The sequence below is a fragment of the Leopardus geoffroyi genome, chromosome A3 (genome assembly GCF_018350155.1).
Source record: "Leopardus geoffroyi isolate Oge1 chromosome A3, O.geoffroyi_Oge1_pat1.0, whole genome shotgun sequence".
Taxonomy (NCBI): domain Eukaryota; kingdom Metazoa; phylum Chordata; class Mammalia; order Carnivora; family Felidae; genus Leopardus; species Leopardus geoffroyi.
Genome location: NC_059336.1, coordinates 118,123,280 through 118,146,124, shown reverse-complemented (window position 1 = coordinate 118,146,124; position 22,845 = coordinate 118,123,280). Strand labels below are relative to the sequence as shown.

The 22,845-nt window shown below is 38.3% G+C and overlaps 1 protein-coding gene across 5 annotated transcripts in view; it reads left to right on the top strand.

Moving 5' to 3' along the window:
- BABAM2 (BRISC and BRCA1 A complex member 2) overlaps nt 1-22,845 on the top strand; it is a 400,305-nt gene that overhangs the window by 4,247 nt on the left and 373,213 nt on the right. For all 5 annotated transcript variants that reach the window (XM_045447307.1, XM_045447310.1, XM_045447306.1 and 2 more), the window contains exon 2: nt 2,883-3,034. In XM_045447307.1, the coding sequence (XP_045303263.1) occupies nt 2,907-3,034 (128 nt within the window). In that variant the 5' untranslated portion in view covers nt 2,883-2,906. The remainder of the gene's footprint in view (nt 1-2,882; nt 3,035-22,845) is intronic.

Sequence of the window (22,845 nt, the reverse complement as noted above, 5' to 3'; positions counted from 1 at the left end):
GTGACGCAGCAGGACGCCACCCCTTTCCGTTCCATGACGTCAGCAGGGCACATGTTTCCGTGTTTGTCATCCCATCTTAATTGCGAGATACTGGACGGTGCTTTAGACGTCTTTGTAGTCTACAGCCTGCCCATCAGAGGACCTTGTGTGACCCTATTTTGGGCAGCAGGCCCTGTAAAAATTGTATTGCTGCATTTTCCTCCTGTAATACGTCAAAATCAGGAAATACACATTTCACAACTAGCATTCAGAGGAGGCTGGCCACTGTAAATTTTTGCCTACCTGGGATCTATTATGAGACTATGATGTGAAAAAGCTCATATTGGGGATTATTCCCCATCCATGCTCCTGGCTCAAAAGGATCACACCAAAGAACCATCACCTTTGGCTCTTTGGTGACGTCTGGTTTTGGAGTGTTTATTTCCCTTCTTAGAGAAGTCACTACACCTACGGTTGAAACAGATTTTAATGCTGCAGGAAATCTTGCACTGTCAAAAAAAAAAGAAGTGGCATTGTAACTGTTCTGAAACAAATTCATTCCTTCAGGTGTTAGTCTGAGGTCATGACAGTTGCTGAATTGGGATGCATTGTTGTCACCTTAAGTATAGTTTGGCTTCTGGTGCAGGTTTGTTCCCTGTAGGATTTGACTAGTAGATGACTCAGGCCATCTTCCACAGCTGACCAGCCTGTAGTCAAACCTGTTTCTAGTTGTCAAGCAACCATTAGTTCAAATTCATGACTTTTTTGTCTGTTCAGATTTTTTAAGGTGTGTACTTAAATAGCTCTGATGCTTTTCTCTTGGTGATTGCAATTGTACATTGTTATGTGAGGGGAGATTGGGTATAGTGACTTTGAGGGAGATCTGGATTTGAATTCTGATCTTTATGCTTGCTAGGTTTGTAACTTTGAACAAGTTACTTAGTCTTGCTGAGCCTTAGTTTTCCAATAATAATCAGGGAACAGGGTTGTTGTGGGGCAGTAAATGAGATTACATAGTGGTGGGTAATATAGTGCCTGATGCTCAGCAGAGTTTTCAGCATGTGCTGATTGTTTCCATTTTTCATAGAAATGAGAGGTAAAATAATGATAGGTATTATGGGGAAAAGCATGGAAGAATAATTTTGTAATGTAGGTGAGATCCTTTTGCTTTTTTTCCAGATGAGTATTTCTTTGCTTTGCATATGATCTAGATAAGCATCTTTCAAGAACTGTGACATCAGTGCGTAGAAGTAACAGTGGAAATGTTGCAAAATAGGAAAAAAATTAAGCATCAAGATGATAAAGGGGTTAGTAGACTGTTCAAAGACAAGTCACAGAAGTTATTCCTGTCACCTGCAGAGTGGGGATTCTAATACCTGCCTTCCTGCCCAGGATTGTGAAGATCAACTGTAATAATGTATTTGGAAGCTCCTTACAAGTGGTAGTGTTATAAAAATGTACAACATGATTTTTATGGTTGAAAATACAGCGCATTAGATGTTTATTCCTACTTCGTGGGGACATTGAAATGGTGGAGGGAGGTCATCTCCCACCCATAAGTGGCTGGTAGGGGAGCTGTTTTATATTTGCAGAAAGGATGATTTGAGTACAGAAGTATAAAGCCTTTACTGTCTCAAAGGTACTTCTGGGTGTCATCGCTAAATTAAGGTCACCATGTTACTATTTTTTGAAAGATCACTGCAGTCCTTCCCTTTATTACCATCTGAAGTGATTAAGACAGGTACTGGTTTTCAACATTTATTTTGTCAGAGACCTGTAAGTCCTCATATGGTAAAGCAGATGAAAACTAGAACCAGAACATCATTTCCTTGTAGTTGTAACTTGCAGGAAATTAATTTGCCTTTGATGTGGGATCATCCTTTCAGATAGAGGAAGAAAGTGATTATTTAAATGGACTTATTCACCTCTGAAAGTAGAGGTTCTCATTTAGAAATCTATTTAGAGGAATTCATGCATTCCCTTTCCCTTGCCCCCTGGGTTTCCAAATAATTTAGATATGATTTATTGGTTTTACTTTTGCATTTTCAGGTGTCAGTACTTCTTAGTGCCTGAAAGTCAAAGTCTTTTAGATCCATGTGAGTTTGTGTTGCTTAATATCTGGATAAGTGTATATTTTCGTGATTTAATTGTTAAGTAGCTTTTTGCTGCATATATTCCTCAGATACATTATCCTCTACCAATTTTTTTGAGGGCATATTATCTTCTCTCCATGCCTTAATATTTCTCTAGTTTTTGTCTCTTCACTCATTTACTTATTAAAAGATTTCTATTGGTGCTTAGCGCATGCCAGGTACTTTTGTTAAACACTGGGGATTCAAGACATGGTCCCTGCAGGGGGGAGATCACAAAGCAGGTGGTTAGAACACTGTGGAGGACAGTGGATCAGAAGTTAATAATTTCTAGTAAGTAACAAGTAGGTTATGCTTAGTCACCAATTTTATACAGTTTTATCAAGCCCTTCTTCTCGTGGGGCACAGAGGGAGCAATTCCTAACTTAATGGTGTGTACCTTTTGTGTGTCAGGGGAGAGGATTGTCAGTGAAGGCTTCTTAAGGCCTCAACTGAAGTGGGAAGCGGCTGATGGTAAGATAGCTTTAAGTAGTATGTGGCAGTGTAGAAATCAGCTTTGGAAAGGAGGAGGGAATTGGATTTGAAGGGTTGCTTCTGTTCCTGAAAAGCGTTGATGTAGTCTCTGCGCTGGGGAGGGGAGCAACAGGGGGTTGGTTTCCTCTGGAGGGTCATTAAAAGAGGCTGCTGTATGACAGGAAATGAAGTATTCATTCAAGAGACTGAATACTGTGTGTGCTGTGCTAGTTTTCGGGAAACTTGTTATATCTAGTTCCTTTGGATACCCTGACCGCTGTTCTTTCCTTCTGCTTTCAGTGGTGATTTGCAAATCAAGTTAAAATGTCCCCAGAAGTGGCCTTGAACCGAATTTCTCCAATGCTCTCTCCATTCATATCTAGTGTGGTCCGCAATGGAAAAGTGGGACTGGATGCTACAAACTGTTTGAGGATAACTGACTTGAAATCTGGGTATGTACCAGAACTGATTCAACTAATGTATCAGAACCAATCCAGCCTTTACCTAATAATAAACTTTTACCACCAGATTCATAAAAATTGAACACCAGAGAAATTCATCAAGTCATGGCCTTATCGCATGTTGATGCAGTTGGTTTTGTCCAGTTCTTGACATTTTATGTTTCAAGTTGTTTTATTTGTGTTGCGGACCATTACTTTATGATCAGAACGTTCATGTCTGGTTTTTTTTGTTTGTTTCTTTGTTTTGGGGCATGTCTCTTTGTTAACAGTGTGCCATGTGGTTTTTCATGCATTGACTTGTTTTCTTGTTATGTCTGCTGCAATCCAGAAGGTACTGTAAGAGTTGGGTTTGGGGATTCTGAATATGGCATCATTTGGTAATCTCTCCTAATAGGAAAATTATAATAGCTAGCTGGCATGAGTCATTTTTCACAGTGGGCTTAGAACAGTTGACTCTCACACCTGGAAATGTTGCATTAAAAAGCCCCAACTTGTTATTTAGAAATGAATTTAGATTTATAGAGAATTTACAAAATAACCACAGAAAATTAGTGGTGCTATAATGCTGTTAGTTGTTCTACAATCCTTGTTTGGATTTTTCCAGTTTTCCCACCCGTGCACATCCTTTTTTTTGGTCCAGGATCCAATCCAGGATACAAACTGAATTTAGTTGTCACTTCTTCTTTTTAGCCTGTGACTGTCTTTCTTTGTCCTTCATGATTTTGACACCTTTGAAGATAGCACTGGCTAGTTGTTTTATAAAATGTTGCTCAGTATGGGTTTGTCTCCTGTTATCCCTTGATTCTGTAATCCCCTTCCTCCCCCGCTCAGGAATACTACAGAATTGTACGATTTTCAGTGCATTAGGTCAGGAAGTACATGATGTTCATATGTGCTGTTACTGGTATGTTAACGTTGACCCCTCAGGTAAGGTTGTATCTGCCAAGTTTCTCCACTGTAAAGTTAACTTGATCTTCCCTTTGTCATTGGTAAGTATCTTGGGGAGTGATGCCTTGAGACTGTGCACATGTTCACTTCCTCATCATACTTTTGCCACTAATTTCTGTGTCTACTGATGGTTCTTGCCTGCAAACGTTATTACTGTGGTGCTGGTTTAAGAGTGATTTTCTGTTTTCTTTACTCTCCCCACGTTTATTAATTTGAATTCTGCTGTAAGGAAGCACTATCCCTTCTCCCTCACTTACATATTTATTCACTTATTAATTATGTCAGTATGAATTTTTAGGTGTTTATTTTATTCTGTGGGTCATAGCCAAAGATTGTCTTCATTTATTTTGTTGCTCAGTTGTTCTAGCTTTGTCATTGGGAGCTTTGTCAAGTTGACTTTTGTGTCTTTTTGACATACCCCCATCAGTTTTTGTGCACTTTCTCACTAGAAATGTTGCATTCTCGATTCTCTTTAAGCTTTTCTTTTTCGGCCCTTTTACCTTCTCTTAAGTCTTGCTGTTTTTTGAGTAAGCCGAAGACTTAGATACAAGGGTTTATACTTACATTCTTCAGTAGTCAGATAAAGAAGACTGAATTCGATACTTTATTGGAATAGTAGGATGCTTTTTAAAAGATCTGGTATTCTCTTCAATTTAATCATTGGGTATGGGGTTTCTTTTGGAAGTGACAAAAATGTCCTAAAATTGGATAGTGTGATGGTTACACAATTCTGTAAATATGTGAAAAATGACTGAATTGTGCACCTTATAAGGGCGGTTTTTGTGGTATGTTAATTATAGCTTAGAAAAGCTGTCCTCAAAAGAAGCCAGACCCATGAACCAGAGATGTTTACTGTCCCGAATGGGTAAGACATGGAGATAGGTCTTTCTTCTTCTTTTGATCACAAATATTATTTTAGAGGTGGCGAGGACCTGATAGAGGACTGGGGACTGACTTTTGTAAGGTGATGTGATCTGAATTTTTTACTCCTTGTGTTAGTATCCTGAGAGAACAGTTGGGTTCATCAACAGAAAGTCACTTCGCTTCTTTTCTGCAGACTCCCTCTCCAGTGCTTCCCAATTACTGAATGTTTAGTTGAGTGTTTAAATGCAAATGGTGGATATGATGATACATTGAAATGAATCCACTAGACCTGGCCTGGTCTGGACTAGCTCTGTGAAAAATATTTGAAATGACATTAATGGCATTTAGTACTTAAGGAATGTACTTTCTTTAGATTTAAACAAGGAATGCAAATACCTCTCCCTACATTAACAAAGTTGCTACGTGTAAAATGATGTGGAAAGCCTTAGTAATCTAGAGCATTAGTGATGCCTTTTATGTAGTACTTGTCTGAAAGATTCATGAAAATTCTCTGGAATCTCGTTAACAATTCTTTCTTCAATCCTGACATCAGACTAAGTGTGCATTCCTTAAGTTTCCATAGCAGAACAGTGGCAGGGTTTGGGAAGAGAATGGCTTTTTAATTTTTTTTTTAATTTTTTTTTTAGTGTGTCACTTTATGGCATTTCCCTTTCTTTTACATCAGCAGCACTCATGGTTACAAGAAATGGGGTACACATTTGTGATTTCTGTGAACTCAAAAGGGTATACCCTGTAGGACACAGCATATGCAAAAGTTATAAAATGAGGAGACTTGATTTCTAGAGGTGACAAGAACTAGTCTTCTATGTATGGCTACTTGCCCTTGAAGAGATGAGGTCTGGGTATCTATATTCTAGATCTGGCTCATAGGAGAAATAGATAGGTAAATACTATTCAAAGTAAGATTTTTTTAAAAAAAAATAGAAATTCATCTTTATTTCTCTTATGGCACCTAAATCTTTCTACCTAGTGTATACCTATGTATGTATGTATGTTTCTAAGTTCCATTGCTAGACTGTCACGATCTTAGGACAGGGTTCTTATTGAATTTTTTAGGTCTCCTTAAGGTCTGCCATAGTACCTTTCGCATATAGTGTAGTAAGTAGAGGTTGAATGAATGAATAAGTAAGATGTTTTCCTAGAGAAGTTGTCTGGTTTGGGGATCATAGTGGTTTGGATTTCTGGTTTGGAAACATGTTTTATTGGTCTGGTAGTTTATTGCTTAAATTTTGTTATACGTAATCCTTTAAAACATCATTCCTTGACAGAGAAGTGGACATTTTTGAAATGATAGTAAAGTGTTTTATAGTACTGGGTTTACTCTACGAGGTAGAGGGGGCAAATTTTTATTTTAGGGACTTATTCCATGAGGCTTCTGGATGTTTATTAGCTCTTTGTTCTGTTACTTTGATCACAAGCATGTGCTATTTGTAAGATGCCATATTTTGTCATTTTTAGTGATTTACTAATCTTGAAGATATCTAAATGTTCAGTGTTCTGGAATGATGCCTGGCAAATGTAAGAGAGAGGAAAGCAGAGGGCTCACTGCAACCTGTGGCAGCCAAGCCTTATTATCTTTTTTCAGCATATCACAGTGACTCAACCTTACTGGCACATGGCTGTGTTTGGGGCATCTGCTATGACATCTCATCCGCCCACAACTACCTGTTGCATTTTTTGTTCATGTTCTGAATTTCATTACTTAATTAAAAATAGATGCTCAGTGTACTTGGTTACTAAATAGAACGGTTTTAAAAGATGAGTGCTGTAAGCTTTGAAGACTGATCTCCGTTTGCTGCCTTAGTCCCTCTAGCTGGCAGGCTGAGCCTTTATTATTAGCCTTGTGCCTGGAAGGAAGGTGCTGCGCAGGAGGCATTAGTTTAATTTTGAGGATGGGTGACTTTTAACCATTTAGTATCTAGCTGTTCACTGGGCTTTTCCATTTCACTTTCTTTTCTGTATTCTTTTGTGATATTTTTCCTTTCTTCATATGCATATCTTTGTACATTCATTATATGAAAATATATCTCTAAACCATATATAGTATTATTTTGTATATTTAAAAGGTTCATACAAATGGTATCATCCTGTGTGTGTGTGTGTGTGTGTGTGTGTGTGTGTGTGTGTGTAGTTTTTTTTTTTTTTTTTTTTTCCCCTGCAGCTTGCTTGTTCTATTTAGTAGGAAGTTCATGAGATTTACCTGTTAATACCTATGGTTCAAGTTCTTCGGACTGCATTGCTGTATCATATTCCATTGTATAAATATGCCTCCCAATTTTTTATTCATTCTCCTGATTGTCTTACATGTTGTTTTAAGTTTCTTTTGATGAAGAATGCATGCCATAATGAACATTCTCCCACCTTTGTGCAAGAAGATATATATGAGAATATTTTCCGGGGCTTCCTTTTTTTGTATTGGGTGTGTTCATCCATTAGTGGTTATAAAATCAGTTGAGTGAGTCACTCCAACATCTAAAAAATGAATGAGAATAGAATGGAAACTATCAGAATGTGTCACACATAATAAAAATAAGCACTGTTTTGTGGATTTTGCTTTCAGTTAAATAAGTAAGTATGTGGGTACTGGGTCACAATGCAAAATATGTGTGTTTTGATAAAAAAAAGTTTGAAAGCAAAAAAAAAAAAAAAGTTTGAAAGCAAGCTACCCCTCTAGGGTATATTCCTAGGAATAAAATTGCTGGCTCTTAAGGTATATGCATCTTCCATTTTATTAGATATTGCTAGATTGTATCAATTCCCTTTCACCAGAAATGAATGAGAGTTCCCATTGTTCTGTAGCCTTAACAATACTCTGTGTTGTCAGACTTAAATTTTTGTCAAGCTAATGGGTGTGAAAGAGAATCTCATTATGTTTTTAATTTGTATTTTCATGATTATTAGCGTAGTGAAGAATATTTTGCCAATTCAGGTGTTTTTCTTTTAGGAATATCCTTTGCCCATCTTTTAAGTGGGTTGTTTGTAGTTTTATATAGATTTTATTTTATTTTTGAAAAAAATTTTTATTAAAAGATTTTTTCTAATGTTGATTTTTTTTTTTTTTTTATTAAATTTTTTTTTTTTTAATTTTTTTTCAACGTTTATTTATTTTTGGGACAGAAAGAGACAGAGCATGAATGGGGGAGGGGCAGAGAGAGAGGGAGACACAGAATCGGAAACAGGCTCCAGGCTCTGAGCCATCAGCCCAGAGCCTGACGCGGGGCTCGAACCCACGGACCGCGAGATCGTGACCTGGCTGAAGTCGGACGCTTAACCGACTGCGCCACCCAGGCGCCCCTCTAATGTTGATTTTTAAGAGAGAGAGAGCGAGAGCGAGAGAGCGCGCACGTAAGTGAGGGAGAGGCAGAGAGAGAGATAGGGAGACACAGAATTTGAAGCAGGCTCCAGGCTCCAATCTGTCAGCACCGAGTTGGACGTGGGGCTTGATCTTATAAACTGTGAGATCGTGACCTGAGCCAAAATCAAGAGTGAGGTGCTTAACCAACAGAGCCACCCAGGAACCTCTGTATAGATTTTAAATCATTCTTTATGTATTTTGGAAACCAATCTTTTAGCAGTTCTGTGTATTACAAATATCTTCATGCAGTCTGTGGCTTATATTCTTTTTTAAAAAAGTATATGTTATCTATTTTGAGAGAGAGAGCAAGAGAAAGCGAGAGAGTATGGTAGCGGCAGAGAGAGAGGGAAAGAGAGAAAATCCCAAGCAGGTTGCACCCTGTCAGTGGGGCTCAATCTCATGAACCGTGAGATCGTGACTTGAGCCAAAGTCAAGAGTCAGACATTTAACCACCTGACCTACCCAGGCACCCCAGTATTCTTAATTTCATGCTATTAATGTCCAGAAGTTTTAATTTTAATGAAGTCAAATTCATCAGTATTTTCCTTTTTAGATTTGTGCTGTGTGTGTGTGTGTGTGTGTGTGTGTGTGTGTGTATGTTTGTGAAAGAGAATTTCAGGAAATTCTGTCACACTCAAAAGTCATACATCTTCCTCCAAGAATTTTAAAGTTTTCCTTTTTGCTCTTCAAATAGAAATTAATTTTTTTCTATAAGACATGTGAGAGATATAGTTTTTTTCTTCAGATGGATAATTGGTTATCCCAGCATCATTTATTGAAAAGTCATCCTTTGCCTGTGGATCTACAATGCTACCTCTCTTATTATGTCAAATTTACATCATACGTGGATCTGTTTCTAGGCTTTCTGTCATGTTCTGTCAGCCTCATTGTCCTTATGCCAATTGCACACAGTGTTAATGATTACAGTTTTATAGTATGTCATAATATCTGGTAGGAAAACTTTCATCCATCTTGTTCTGATTCTTAAAAATTGCCTTGCTTAACCATATATTCTAGAGACTTTTATGATAACCTCATTTAAATAGTTGCATACTGTTCTATTAGACCATCCCCAAATTCACTTAACAAAGCTCCTCTTCTTAACTCATTGAGAAAAGAAAATAAAGGGAAAATGACCTGATGAGAAGGGCTAATTGAGAATTAATTGTTGGGAAAGCTCTCTGAGGAAATGGCATTTAAGTTTAATCATGAAAGATAAGAATAATTCGATGTGAAGAGCTGGGGAAGTTGGTGTAAAAAGGGAATACTGGGTGTAAAGGCAGGAGAAAGCTTTGCATGTTCAAGGATCTGCAAGGCCACTGAAAGTTGAAATGTAGTGAGAAAGTGTAAGAGGGAAATGAGATGAGATTCTAAAGATAGTCGGGGGCCCGATTATGGAGAGTCTGGTGGGCTATATTAGGAAACTTGGGTTTTATTCTGGGTGGAATAAGGAGTTATTGAAGAATTTTAAGCCGAGTGACATGATCTAATTTATATTAAAAAATCATTGGTTGTTATATAGAAAGAGGCTTGTGCAGGATAAGGTAGTCTAGTTAGCTGTCCATTTGTACAATAGACCAGGTGACAGATGATGGAATGTTAAGAATATGGTGGTGGCAGTGGAGATGGAAGGAGGTGAATAGATTATAAGCTATTTAGAAGGTAAAAACATGAGGATGTTGAATTTGGGATTTGATAGAGAATCAAGAATGACTTCTTCCTTCTAAATTTGAGCTAGTGAGTAAGATGGTTATGCCATCTGCCGAGATGAAAAAGATTGGTGGAGGAACGACTTTAATTTTGATTGATTGTTGTCCATGTCTGCCATGCAGTTATCATTGTAGGTTTCCTTTTGCTTCTTTCCTGTGTTGAGTCTCTTATCTTACTTTCTTGTTTTACCCTCTTGTTTTGTTGGAGCGTGCACTTCAGTAGCATACTAAGAAACGGGAGAAGAGGAGGTTTATTTTTGAGTTCTTGAAAGTCTGAAAATGTATTTATTCTACGTTTAAACTTGATTGATAATTTGGGCAGGTACAGAAGTCTGTTGCAAATTATCTTCCCTTCAGATTTTGAAGGCCTTGGTCTGTAATGTTGGGAAACCTTGACACATATTGTTGTAGTTTCAGGGATGCGGTGTCTTCTCTGTAAGGATATTAATTATTGTTTGTTTTTAAAATTGAGGTATAATTGACCATAGTTTTAAAACAGCATTTTTTTCTGTACCTTTCACTGTCTCAGTTTTGCTCTCTGTCTTTAGTGTTGGTGGCTTTCCTCAAACTGTTGATTCTTGGCTGTCCATGTCTATTAAGGAGGGAAGAAGAAAAATGTGAATTTGAAGATGTTGTACATGGGTGGACTTCTCAGCTACCGAACTTCACTGTAGCGTGATCAGGCAGCACCCTGGCCTCTTTATTAGCTGATAGTCGGATTCATTATTTGCAGATCTTTTCTCTAGGGCTATAAAAAATAAAAGTTTCTCTATTGGGGCACCTGGGTGGCTCAGTTGGTTAAGCGGCCGACTTCGGCTCAGGTCATGATCTCACGGTCCATGAGTTCAAGCCTGGTGTCAGGCTCTGTGCTGACAGCTTGGAGCCTGGAGCCTGCTTCAGAATCTGTCTCCCTCTCTCTCTGCCCCTCCTCCGCTCATGCTCTGTTTCTGTCTCTCAAAAAATGAATAAAAACGTTAAAAAAATAAAAAAAGTGTCTATATGGATGCATATAGTCCTGTGTGCCAGCAAAATTCTAACTATTGGGCCAGACTATGTAAATATTTAGACTTCTGACGTATTTGGTGTATTGTTCTATTTATATGTAAGGATATTTAAATATACATATAATTATTTGTCTCTTCAGAAATGTATTATCAATATATATTTTCACTAGCAGTATATGAACATGCCAGTTCCTGTACAGTTTTGATAAAATCGGTATTATAAATTCTGTACGGTTATTGCTAATTCAATAGATGCAAATGGTATTTAATTGCTCTTATATTTTGCTTTATTTATTGATATGTGTGTGTGTAAATTACCACTTCATGATGTCTGTCCTCTTTTCTGATGTGGTATTTGTCTTTTATGATTTATAAAACTTTTATATATATTATGAAGATTAACCCTTTGTCATAGATGTTATAGATGTTTTTTCCCCAGATTTTCATTGTCTTTCAATTAAATTAATTTATTCAGTATGCAGAAGCTCTTAAATATTGCTCATTTTTGAAGCAATAATAAATGTACAGCACATAAAAAGTAGAAGGGTGTTAAGTAGAAAATAAGTCACTTTCCTATTCCTTTCTCCTAATTTTATTCTCTGGAGGTAACTACTCTCAGCAGTTTCTTTTCTTTCTTTCTAGGGGTGTTCTTTGTAGATGTAAGCTCCCCCCCAGCTTTTTTCCATTTCTGTCTAAATAGTAGATGTGGCAGAGTGTTATGGTAATGGCCCCGAATAAATCATGCCTCTCTTTATCTGGTCTTCTCTGAAGATGATTTTACTCCTCCTTTCATCAACAGGTAGAGAGTCTGTTTCCTCACCCCAGAATCTGGGCTGCCTTTGTGACTTATCGTTACCAGTGGAATGTGGCAAAAATGTCATGTGACTTCTGAGCGTAGGCTCTACCAGGTCTTGTGGTTCTGTTCTCGTGTGGAATACTCCCATCACCATGTTCAGGGGGCTTGGGTCTGGTCTCCTTGAGAGAGACTGGCCCACGGAGCCCAGCTGCCCCGGTTCTGCTTGGCCCCACAGCCAGCCTGTCAGCCAAATGCAGCTGCATGTGCGAGCCATCCAGGGGCTGGCAGAACTGACCAGCCCACTGACGCAGTGATGGGAGATAACAAGTTGTTTCCTGAAGCCATGAAGTGTTGGGGTAGTTTGTTATGCCGCAATAGATAATTGAGAGAGTAGCGTATTATGTATTCATCTGACCTGTATGTTTTGAAGACTGTTCTGTATTAGTACTGATATAGCTGCTGCCCCTTTTAAATGTCTGCATAATATTCCAGCATCTGAGCGTACTCTAATCATTTGTTACTGAGACCGGTTCAGTGTCTATCTTTTGTTATAACATGGGGCTGTAAAGAATCTTCTTTACATTTATCTTTGATGTGCCAAAATGTTTACTTTTTATGTTGTCATCAAATCTATTTCCTTCGTGAGTTCTTTTAACATTTTGCAAGATTAATGCCTTTTCCACTTTGAGACACCTGTATTTTTTCCTGAGATACCTATGCTTTCTTGTATTGTAGTTTCATTTTTACTTGAAATTAATCCGGAATTTATTTTGGTATATGATACAATGTAGGAATGGGATATTATTTTTCTAAATAATCGTCTGGTTGTCCTAGCACTATTTATAGAATAAATCTTTCACTTATTCACTATTTTGAAATGCCATCTTATGTGCTAAATTCCTGTATTTATTTCTGACTTTATTTTCAGTGATCTGTATTTTCTTTGTGCAGTTATACAGCTTTTCAATTATTATAGCTGCATACTATGTTTAAATACTCATCATCTTACCTGCTGGGAGTTTGAATAAAACCTTTTTGTTTGCAGAGAATGGATGTCTTTATAACAGGGGTCAGCAAACTTTCTGTGGGGTCAGTTTGTGTTTTAGGCATGTAAGTCTTAGGGTCTATGTTACAACTATTCAGCTCTTGTAGCGTGGGATCTATGACAAAACACAAATGAATACGCGTGTTCCAATAAGATTTGATTTACAAAAAGAAGCAAGCAGCCCTTGGATTGTAGTTTTACAATATTGAGTGTACCTGCTTTTAATATTGATACCTCTTCAGGAATGTGGTCAGTCTGTCCTATTTATGCCCACTTCTCTGTCTGTCAGTAAAGGTTTGTGTTTTTTTCATTTTGTTCCTGCACATTTACCGTTCACTTTATTCCTAGGTGGTTTATTCTTTGGCTGCTTTCAAGTGGAGATTTTTAGTGGTTTATTGGCATAGATGAAAGCTAATTTAGAAGTTAGATTGAAGTAGAAGGAAAAGATGTATCAGAAAATTTAATAGTTCAATGATCTGTTATCCGAATCACTAAGAATATTTAAGAAGAGTTCGAAGAAAGGAAAAATAGCCGGAAGCAGAAGATCTAAAGCAATACTGGGGGAAGGGGCTGGGGTGGCACAAGCCAGAAGTCAAGGTAGACAAAGGATGGAACCCAGTGAGCCGCCTTTAGGGGTGTTGGATGGTAGCATGATATAGTGGTAAGCAGGTATAGGGTTTTTAGTCAGTGAGTGTGAATCCTGATTTTGACATTTAATAGCTTAATGAGCTTTGGCAAATTGCATACCCTTTCTGTGCCTCGGTTTTCTCTTACTTGGGGATATTGATAATTGTCTTATTGAGTAGTTAGGGGGAGGAAAGGATATAACTCAATATAAAGTACTTAGAATATTTGTATTCTAACAATACATTTAGTGTATTGTTTGTATGTATGTAATGTAATGTATGTATGCATGTAATGTATGTAATGTAATATAATACATTTAGTGTGCAATAAATGGTAGCTATTTTTATCTACGACAATAAAAATGCTGTTATTATCATATTATGTGTCTTATATAATATATTTTGCATGGCATCATACATATCATTATTTCACTGTAACTGTTGTTAGGCAGTTGGTAGAATCACTTTGGCATTTCAGAATCAGGGACTCTTTAAAGAGTGAGTGTCCATGCAGGCGGTATAAGGGAGCTGTCTAAATAAGACTAAGGCAAGCAGAGGAAGATAAGAGGTCACACACGTATAACAAAAGTTAGAAATCATAGAGCAGATAAGGACAGGAGAGCCAGAGACTTCTGTTTCTGGGGTAGCTTTCTGTCTTTGTTCATCGCCTTTTGGAGATCCATGGAAGCAGAAAAAAATATCGGTGTAGCTAACTCAGACCCTCAGGTGGATGTACTTTGAAATATTTGAGTAGGTTGAAGAATAATGGGGTTGGCGATGCCAACTTCTATTTTAGCAGACAGAACCTAACTGTTTTCAGCAGGTGTTCGAGATTGAACATTGGCTGTCTTGCACAGAGACATGCAGTTCTCTACACAGGGTTGAAGAAGCTTTCCTGCCAGGACCTCAGAAGATGGTGTACAGACTAATGTGGGGAGCTCTGTGGGAGGGTGGGGAGCTAGTGTGGGCAGTGCGTGGGTGGGGTTGTGGATGTTACAGGGCAGAATTTTGGCTAGGGCTCAAGGTGCTTATCTAGGCACCCGAGCATCTAGAAACACAGTGAATGGTGCATAGTGTTGATATTTTGAGCGGTATTACCATTCCTAGGTTGTCCTCCGGGAATTACTTTGTGTGTGTGTGTGTTTTAACTTGGAGAAACACAAGTTCCCCTACTCCTCGTGCTCTAGGCTTTTCTTCTCTTAGATCTTTGACTTGGATAGCTGCCTGTCTAGCCTTCTTCTGATTATAATAGTATGATACAGTAATGTAAATTTTCATAGGGTGATACAATAATGTAAATAATGTCAAACAGTTAACTTTTTTTTTTTTTTTTAACATTTCAGAGGGCTTTCACTTGTTTTATTTTGTACGTAGGATTTTTGGGAGAAGAAGTCAAAGGATGGTATTGGCTTTGGCCCAGTGAACTCTGACATCATTGACCTTAGGAACTTGTGCTAGGGTTTCACAGTCTTCCTACAGAGACTAGGGTGGTCAATGCTGGGAGAAACCTGGGTCTGGAGGTTAATGATTTTGATTATGAATTATGAATCATATGGGCTTTTCATGCCCTACAGTGACTTCATTTCAGAGTGACTTCATTTGGTATGGAAGTTTGGGTAGGGGAAGAGGTAAAGAGAAGTTGCCAGTCTAATGTGTAAAGGAAAGGAGGTAGAAGATTGATTTAATCTATTCCTAACTCTACTTTGTACTGTTCAGGGGAACAAAAAAAATCACTCTTACTGTTATCTTTTGTCCCCTCTATTCTGTGCAATTTTAAGATGGTATTTTTTTGACTGGTTTCTGTTTCATTAGAATGACAAATTTGCAGAGTTCTTTAGAAGATGAGTGGGACTCTTTTAGTTCACATTCATGGGCACATGATAATAAGTTTGTTTCAAGACTGCAAATTGGGGGCACCTGGGTGGCTGTCAGTTAAGCGGCTGACTTTGGCTCAAGTCATGATCTCGGGGTTCTCAGGTGCAAGGCCTGTGTTGGGCTCTGTGCTGACAGCTCAGAGTCTGGAGCCTGCTTCAGATTCTGTGTCTCCCTCTCTCTCTGCCCCTCCCCCCACTTGCACTCTATCTCTCGGTCTCTATCTCTCTCTTTAAAAAAAATTAAAAAAAAAGTGCAAATTAACTAGTCCTGTGCTCTCACTTATATGTTAAAGGACTCTAAGGAATCCATGTAGATAGCCCCCTTTTTAACTTACATGATCCCTGAATAATCTTGCTTTCTGGTGCCATATTCTTGAGAAACAATTTTGTAATCTTCCTTTCAGGGCCACATTTCCTGAGTAATTTGGTTATCTTTCTAATGGCATGTTATGAAAGTTGTTTTTCCCATTGACCTTGCTTCTCTTGACTTTTTGAAAAATGTATCCTTTTTTGTTTTCTGAAATAGTTTTCATCTCAACCTTTGCTCTTGCCAACTTATTGATAAGAGCTCTTGAGTCAAGTGGAAGTTTTGGGAGAACGTTTTGAAGTTCCACTGTGAAGTAGGTAGAATGCCCTCAGAAGGATTGTTTGTTGTCGTCGTTTTTTAATCTGTGGTCTCCTTAGACTTTTTAATTTAAAAACAGCATTTAAAAATTTTGTGCTTCAGTAAATTCTTAATAGGTAAATTCAGTTTGGGGCTTGGCACACACTTTGCTTTTAATGTGCTACAATAGACACACCATTTCCCACTTTTCACCGTTTTTATGTGTACAGTTGAGTGGCATTGAGCACAATGCAGTGCAGCGGCCACCGCCGCCCCTCTCCAGAGCTTCATCTTCCCAAACTGAAACCCTGTGCCCATGAAATGATAACTTCCTGTTCCCCTCTGCCTCCATTTTATTTTATTTTCTGTTTATGAATCCGACTGCTTTTGGTACCTCATAGAAGTGGAATTATGCAGTACTTTTTCCTTTATGAGTGGCTTATTTTACTTTGAGTAATGTCTTCAAGGTTTTTCCTGTAGCACAGCTCAAAATTTCCTTCCTTTTTAATAAGGCTGAGTAATATTCCATTGTGTGTATATAACACATTTGTTTATCCACTTATCCATCCAGATCCAACCATTTGACTATTGTGAATAATGCTGCTATAGTCATAGGTGTACAGGTATCTGTTGGGAGTCCTGTTTTCAGTTCTTTTGGGGGTATACCCAGAAGTGGAATTAAACATATGGTAATTCTACTTTTAATTTTTTCAGGAGTCACCATATCCACTTCCACAGTGTCTGCATCGTTTTATATTGCCATCAGCAATGCGTGGGCTTCCAAATTTTCCACATCCTCATCAGCACTTGCTGTTTGTTAAATTTTTTCTTTGTTTTTAAATTAAAAAAAAATTAGTACTCATTCTAATGGTATATCCTAATGAATACCATCCTAATGGTATATCCTAATGAAGTGGTATATCATTGTGGTTTTGCATTTTCCTGATGACCATTGACATTGAGCATCTTTTCATGTGCTTAGGGGCAAGTTGCATATCTGCTTTGGAGAAATGTCTATTCAAGGTTTTTGCCCATTTTTTAATTGTGTTGCTGGTGGTGAGTTGTAGGAGTTCTTTATATATATATTCTAGATTCTTTATATATTCTAGATAATCAATTCCTTATAAGATATATGATTTGAAAATATCTTTTCCCATTCCATAGGTTGCCTTTTTGTTTCTATTCATAGTATCCTTTGATGCACAATGTTTTTACTTTTGATGAAGTATATGTGGTATAAGAGTTCGACTTTTTTTTTTTTTTTGCATGTGGATATCCAGTTTTCACAACACTATTTGTTGAAAAGACAATCTTTCCCTCCATTAAATGGGTTTGGCACTATTGTTGAAATTATTTGACCATATATTTGAGGGTTTATTTCTGGGATCTGTATTCTATTCACTTGGTCTGTATGTCTGTCTTTATGCCAATACCACATTCTTTTGTTTAGCTTTGTAGTAAGTTTTGAAATTGGGAAGTGTGAGACCTCCACCATTGTTCTTTTTTTTTGCAAGATTGCTTTGGCTATTCAGTATTCAGGATCCCTTGAGCTTCCATATGGATTTTAGGATGGCTTTTTCCGTTTCTGCAAAGATTGTTGTAGAGATTTTGATAGGGATTGCTTTGAATTGATAGATTGTTTTTGGGTGGTATCGACATTTGAACAGTATTGAGTCATTAGTGAACACAGGATGTCTTCCCATTTATCTGTGTCCTCTTTAATTTCTTTTGGCAATGTTTTGTAGGTTTGAGTACAGTAGTCCCTCCTTTTCTGTGGTTTTGCTTTTCATGGTTTCAGTTACCCATGGTCAAGTATGGTCCAGAAGCGGGTGGTCCTCCTCCTGACACATCATCAGAAGGTCAGTAGTAGCCTAATGCTACCTCATGATGCCTACCTCCTTCACCTCCCTTCATCTCATCGTGCAGGCATTTTATCATCTCCCATGGTCACAAGAAGAATGAGTACAGTATAGTAAGATACTATGAGAGAGAGAGAGAGACCACATTCACATAACTTTTATTATAGTATACCATTACAATTGTTCCATTTACTTAATAGTTGTTGTTGTTAATCTCTTACTGTGCCTACTTTATGAACTAAACTTTATCATAGGTATGTATAGGGAAAAACAGAATATACATAGGGTTTGGTACTGTCTGCGGTTTTAGGCATCTGTTGGGGGTCTTGGAATGTGTTTCCTGTGGATAAGTGGGACTGCTATATTCAACCCTTGCCTCCTTGGTTAAGTTTATTCCTAAGTATTTTATTCTTTTTAATACTATTATAAATGGGATTGTTTTTTATAATTTCCTTTCCAGATTGTCCATTGTTAGGGTATAAAAATGCAGCTGATTTTTGCATGATCATGTATCCTGCAATTTTGCTGAACTTATTAGTTCTAATAGTTGTGTGTGCGTGTGTGTGTGTGTGTGTGTGTGTGTGTGTGTGTTTGTGTGTGTGTGTAATCTTCAGGGTTTTCTATATAAAAGATCATGTCCTCTGCAAACAGATATTTTTTCTTCTTCCTTTTGGATGCCTTTTATTTCTTTTTCTTGCCTAATTGGTCTGGTTAGGAGTTCTAGAACTGTTTTAAGTAGAAATGGTGAAAGCGGGCATTCTTGTCTTATTCCTGACCTTAGAGAAGAGGCTAGCAATCTTTCACATTTGAGGTTTTTTTTTCCCCCAATTCATGCTTTGATTTAAGCCTTTGGCTGAGGAGGCAAACTAGTTAAGTAAGAAAAGTTAAAATAGTACTGCAATTGTGAACTTATTTTTGAACTGTAAATTCTTATGAAATTAGCTTCTGTAAAGGAGGCTGCCCAAAGGTTTAAGCCAGAATGAATGGGTGGAGCACCTTCATGGTTTTAGAAAAAGTTGAGGGTCTTAAAAGTCAAAGAGGTTTTTTTTACCTTTTCAGGCTGTGCAAGCACATAGATTTGCATTTACACTTTATTTTTACCCTTATACTGTAAATATATCTGAATATATACTGTTTGGTGTAGGGCTGAGGGAATAGCAGTTGGGGAGAACAGAGGGAACCGATATCTGTAGACAGTTTGGGGTATATGTTAGTTGCTTTTATTGGGCTTCTGCCTGTAAAGTAATCACAATAATGACAGCAGTAACAGCTACTGCACCAGATCCTGCCCCAGCCATATTAGACATATTACCTCCTAAAGCCTCTCATTACTGTATGAGGTGTAGTCTTTAGTATCGTCTTGTTACAGGCGAGGAATCAGTCCTCAGAGGTCAAGGTGAGGGTCCTAAGCTATCATGTGGCAGTGCCAGGGTTTGAAACCAAATCTGATTGTATAGCTCTGCAACTTTCCCCTAATTTGTTGTTTTTGTTTTGTTTGTTTGATTTTAATTCTGCAACCATATCTTAAGCTTCTTTATTTTTTAAAGTTTTTTTTTAAAGATTATTTATTTATTTTTGAGAGAGAGAGAGAGAGAGAGAGTGCACATGAGCATGAGGGGGAGGGACAGAGACAGGAAGAAAGAGAATCCCAAGTAGGCTCCATGCTGTCATCACAGAGCCCGACATGGAGCTTGATCCCATGAACCCTGAGATCGTGACCTGAGCCAAAACCAAGAGTTGGACGCTTTGCTGACTGAGCCATCCAGGCATCCCTTAAGCTCCTTTAAATACGGACCTACAGGTGCCTGGGTGGCTCAGTCAGTTGAGCGTCTGACTTAAGCTCAGATCAAGATCTCACGGTTCTTGAGTTTGGGCCCTGCTTTGGGCTCTGTGCTGACAGTTCAGAGCCTGGAGCCTGCTTGATTCTGTGTCTCCTTCTCTGTCTTTCTCTCTGCCCCTTCCCCACTCACACTGTTTCTCTGTCTCTTAAAAATAAATAAACATTAAAAAAATTTAAATATAGGCCTAGACTCATTGTTGTCAGTACAAGGAAAGTGCTGATCATCTAATACATTAAGGTAGAATCCTTCACATATATTCTTTGGTTGGTTAATTTGATCTCTGAGATGCTGATATCACTTCTCTGGCCAGCCTCTCTCTTAGCACCGTCTCTTTGTGCTTGATTTTCTTTAAAGGCAAGAGAGGGCTGTGCTGAAATTGAGCCAGGACTTTGTATCATTAACACCCCTTTAAAGGGAGAGGAGAGCCATTTATGGGTAGATCTACCCAGAGTAGAAGCCTTTTAATTGAGAATTAGTGACCATTAAATATTACTCATTTTTACTATTACTGTGTTAGTGCATAGATCATGCTGACATTTGGTTAACTCAAGCAACTCTATATTAAGCAGTAAGAACAATAATAGTTATTATCGTGCATAATGCTATCATTGTAATATGATTGCTTTGAAAGATATTATCACATTTGATCCTAAGAAGATGAGGTAGCTGCGACTCAAGTAAGTTAAGTGACTTGTTCAGGGATGCCTTGCTAGACCATTCCATCAAAAGCAGGGCTCTCATGTTTTTCTCCATTTCAGGATCTGTCCTTTTGTCGCATATACATACATACATGCAGATGTATTTATTTGTTTGTTTCTTCAAAGAAGGCAGGGGCCCCATCTGACATCACAGCTGTATCTTTAGTGCCTCGCATAGAACCTGGTACATAGTAGAAGCACAGTAAGCATAAAGCTGGGAATCTGGAAGTAGATTGTATGGTTCCAAGTTCAGGGCTGTATCACAGTTGTCTTTTGGGGTTAAAAAAAATTAGAGGGCACCAGGGAAAAAAAGAAGTGGTTAGATGTTGCTACTCCCTTAACTTGGACATTAAATGTTTAAACTCATTGATTAAAAACATCTTTTTACGGGGCACGTGGGTGGCTCAGTCAGTTGAGCATCCGACTTTGGCTCAGGTCATGATCTCACGGTTTGTGAGTTCCAGCCCTGCATTGGGTTTGCTGCTGTCAGCCCAGAGCCAGCTTCAGGACCCTCTGCCCGCCCCCTCCCTCCCCTGCTCACACACACTCTCTCAAAGAATAAAAAAATAAAACCAACAAAAACCTTTTTACCTTTTCGTTGAAGTAGAGTATATGTTTATTATTTTTTTTAAAGTTTATTTATTTGGGAGAGAGAGAGTGAGCGAGAGAGAGTGCCCAGGTGTGTGCATGTGCACAGGGGAGGGGCAGAGAGAGGGAGAGAAGGAATCCCAAGTAGGCTCTGCATTGTTACTGCGCGGAGTCCAACACAGGCCTGAACCCACGAACCCTGTGAGTTCATGACTTGAGCCAAAATCAAGAGTCAGATGCTTAACCGACTGAGCCACCTAGGCGCCTCTGGAAGTATAGTATACATTTAGAAAAGTGCACCCAATCATATGTATATTACTCAGAGGATTTCCAGAAACTGAATACATTTGTGTAATTGGGACCTAAAAAAACCTGAACGTTATTAGCACCTCACACATCCTCCAGTGCTCTCCCCTTCCCGTCACACACGCACAGAATAACCACCATCCTGCCTTCTAAAAGCAGAAGTTGGTTTTTCCTTTTTAAAAAAACTTAATATAAGTGGAATTTGTAACCCACAAACTGGCATTTTGTGTCTGGCTTCTTTGGTTCCGGCATTATGTTTGTGAATTTCTCTATTGTTGCGGATATATTCATTCTCCTGGCTGAGCAAGGACTGTTCCATTATGTGAACATACCAGTTTGTCTGTTGTGCTGTTGAAAGACATTTGGGTAATTCCGACTTTTTGTCTAATATGAACAGTGCTGCTGTGAATATTCTAGTACATGTCTTTTGGTGAATGTTATGTATACGTGTCCGAACCCTCTGGATTTTAAATTAAGAATAGGATAAATAAATATTTAAAAATTATTTTAGTTCCATATTGTAATTAAAGGAGAAAGCTAAGGATGGAAGACAGAAGAGGGTAAAGAGGGATAGAAGGGAGGCAGAAGGACAGTGTGACGGGGAGATACAATTAAGGAAGAAGAAAAGAATATAGAGAAGAAAGGATGAAGAGAAACAGAGGCAAACATACAGCCATTGACAGGGGCCCCTAAATTCAATGTCCTAAAAAACTCTGTCCCAGTCTTGAGGATTGGCTTCAAGGTATTATCATTTCCTGAAATGTGCCTCTCTCTACACCCCATCAGCACCTCTCTGAGGCTCTCCGACTTCCAGTCTACTCATTTACCTCCGTCTGTGCGGTGGACTCAGGTCTCCAAACAGACGACAATTGTATATACTTTGTTCTTTTTTTTTCTTAAAAATTTTAATGTTTATTTTATTTTTGAAAGAGAGACAGAGCATGAGCAGGGGAGGGGCAGAGAGAGTCTAGGGAGACACAGAATCTGAAGCAGGCTCCAGGCTCTAAGTTGTCAGCACAGAGCCGGACGTGGGGCTCGAACCCACGAACCGTGAGATCATGACCCGAGCCGAAGTCGGATGCTTAACTGACTGAGCCACCCAGGCTCCCCTATACTTTTTTCTATAAAGAAATGAGCAGTAAATGAATGTAGCTTTTGTGAATAGTATAAAGCTCTTTTTTCATAGGCTGTCTTTGCCCTCAGTAGATCTGTGAGGAATATTTTTATAACCTCTCCTTAAAAATTGTTTTAAACACATGAGACAACATAAGTCTCAGAGAGACTGAGCATCTCATCCAGGGTTACTTAGCTGACAAGTGGTGGAGGCCAGGACTGGATCCCAGGACTGGATCCCAAGTCTATTCTACCAGACGTTATGTATTTTTTCTAGAGGGCATTGGCCAGGAAAAGATAGGAGTCACTTGTTAATACAGTATACTGTGGAATGGGTTTTCTAGCCATATTTATGCAACATCTTTAGATACGGACATAAAAAAAGCCTCTGTTACTGGCTAGAATTCAGACAGAAATTTGTTAGGCGATTGAGACTAAAACTTAAACATCAGGAATAGTTCAGTTTTAGAGCTCATTCAGAAAAAGTAGCTATCTAAAATAGCAGTATTTTCTAGGCAATAATTTACTACAAATGGGCTAGATCCCAGATC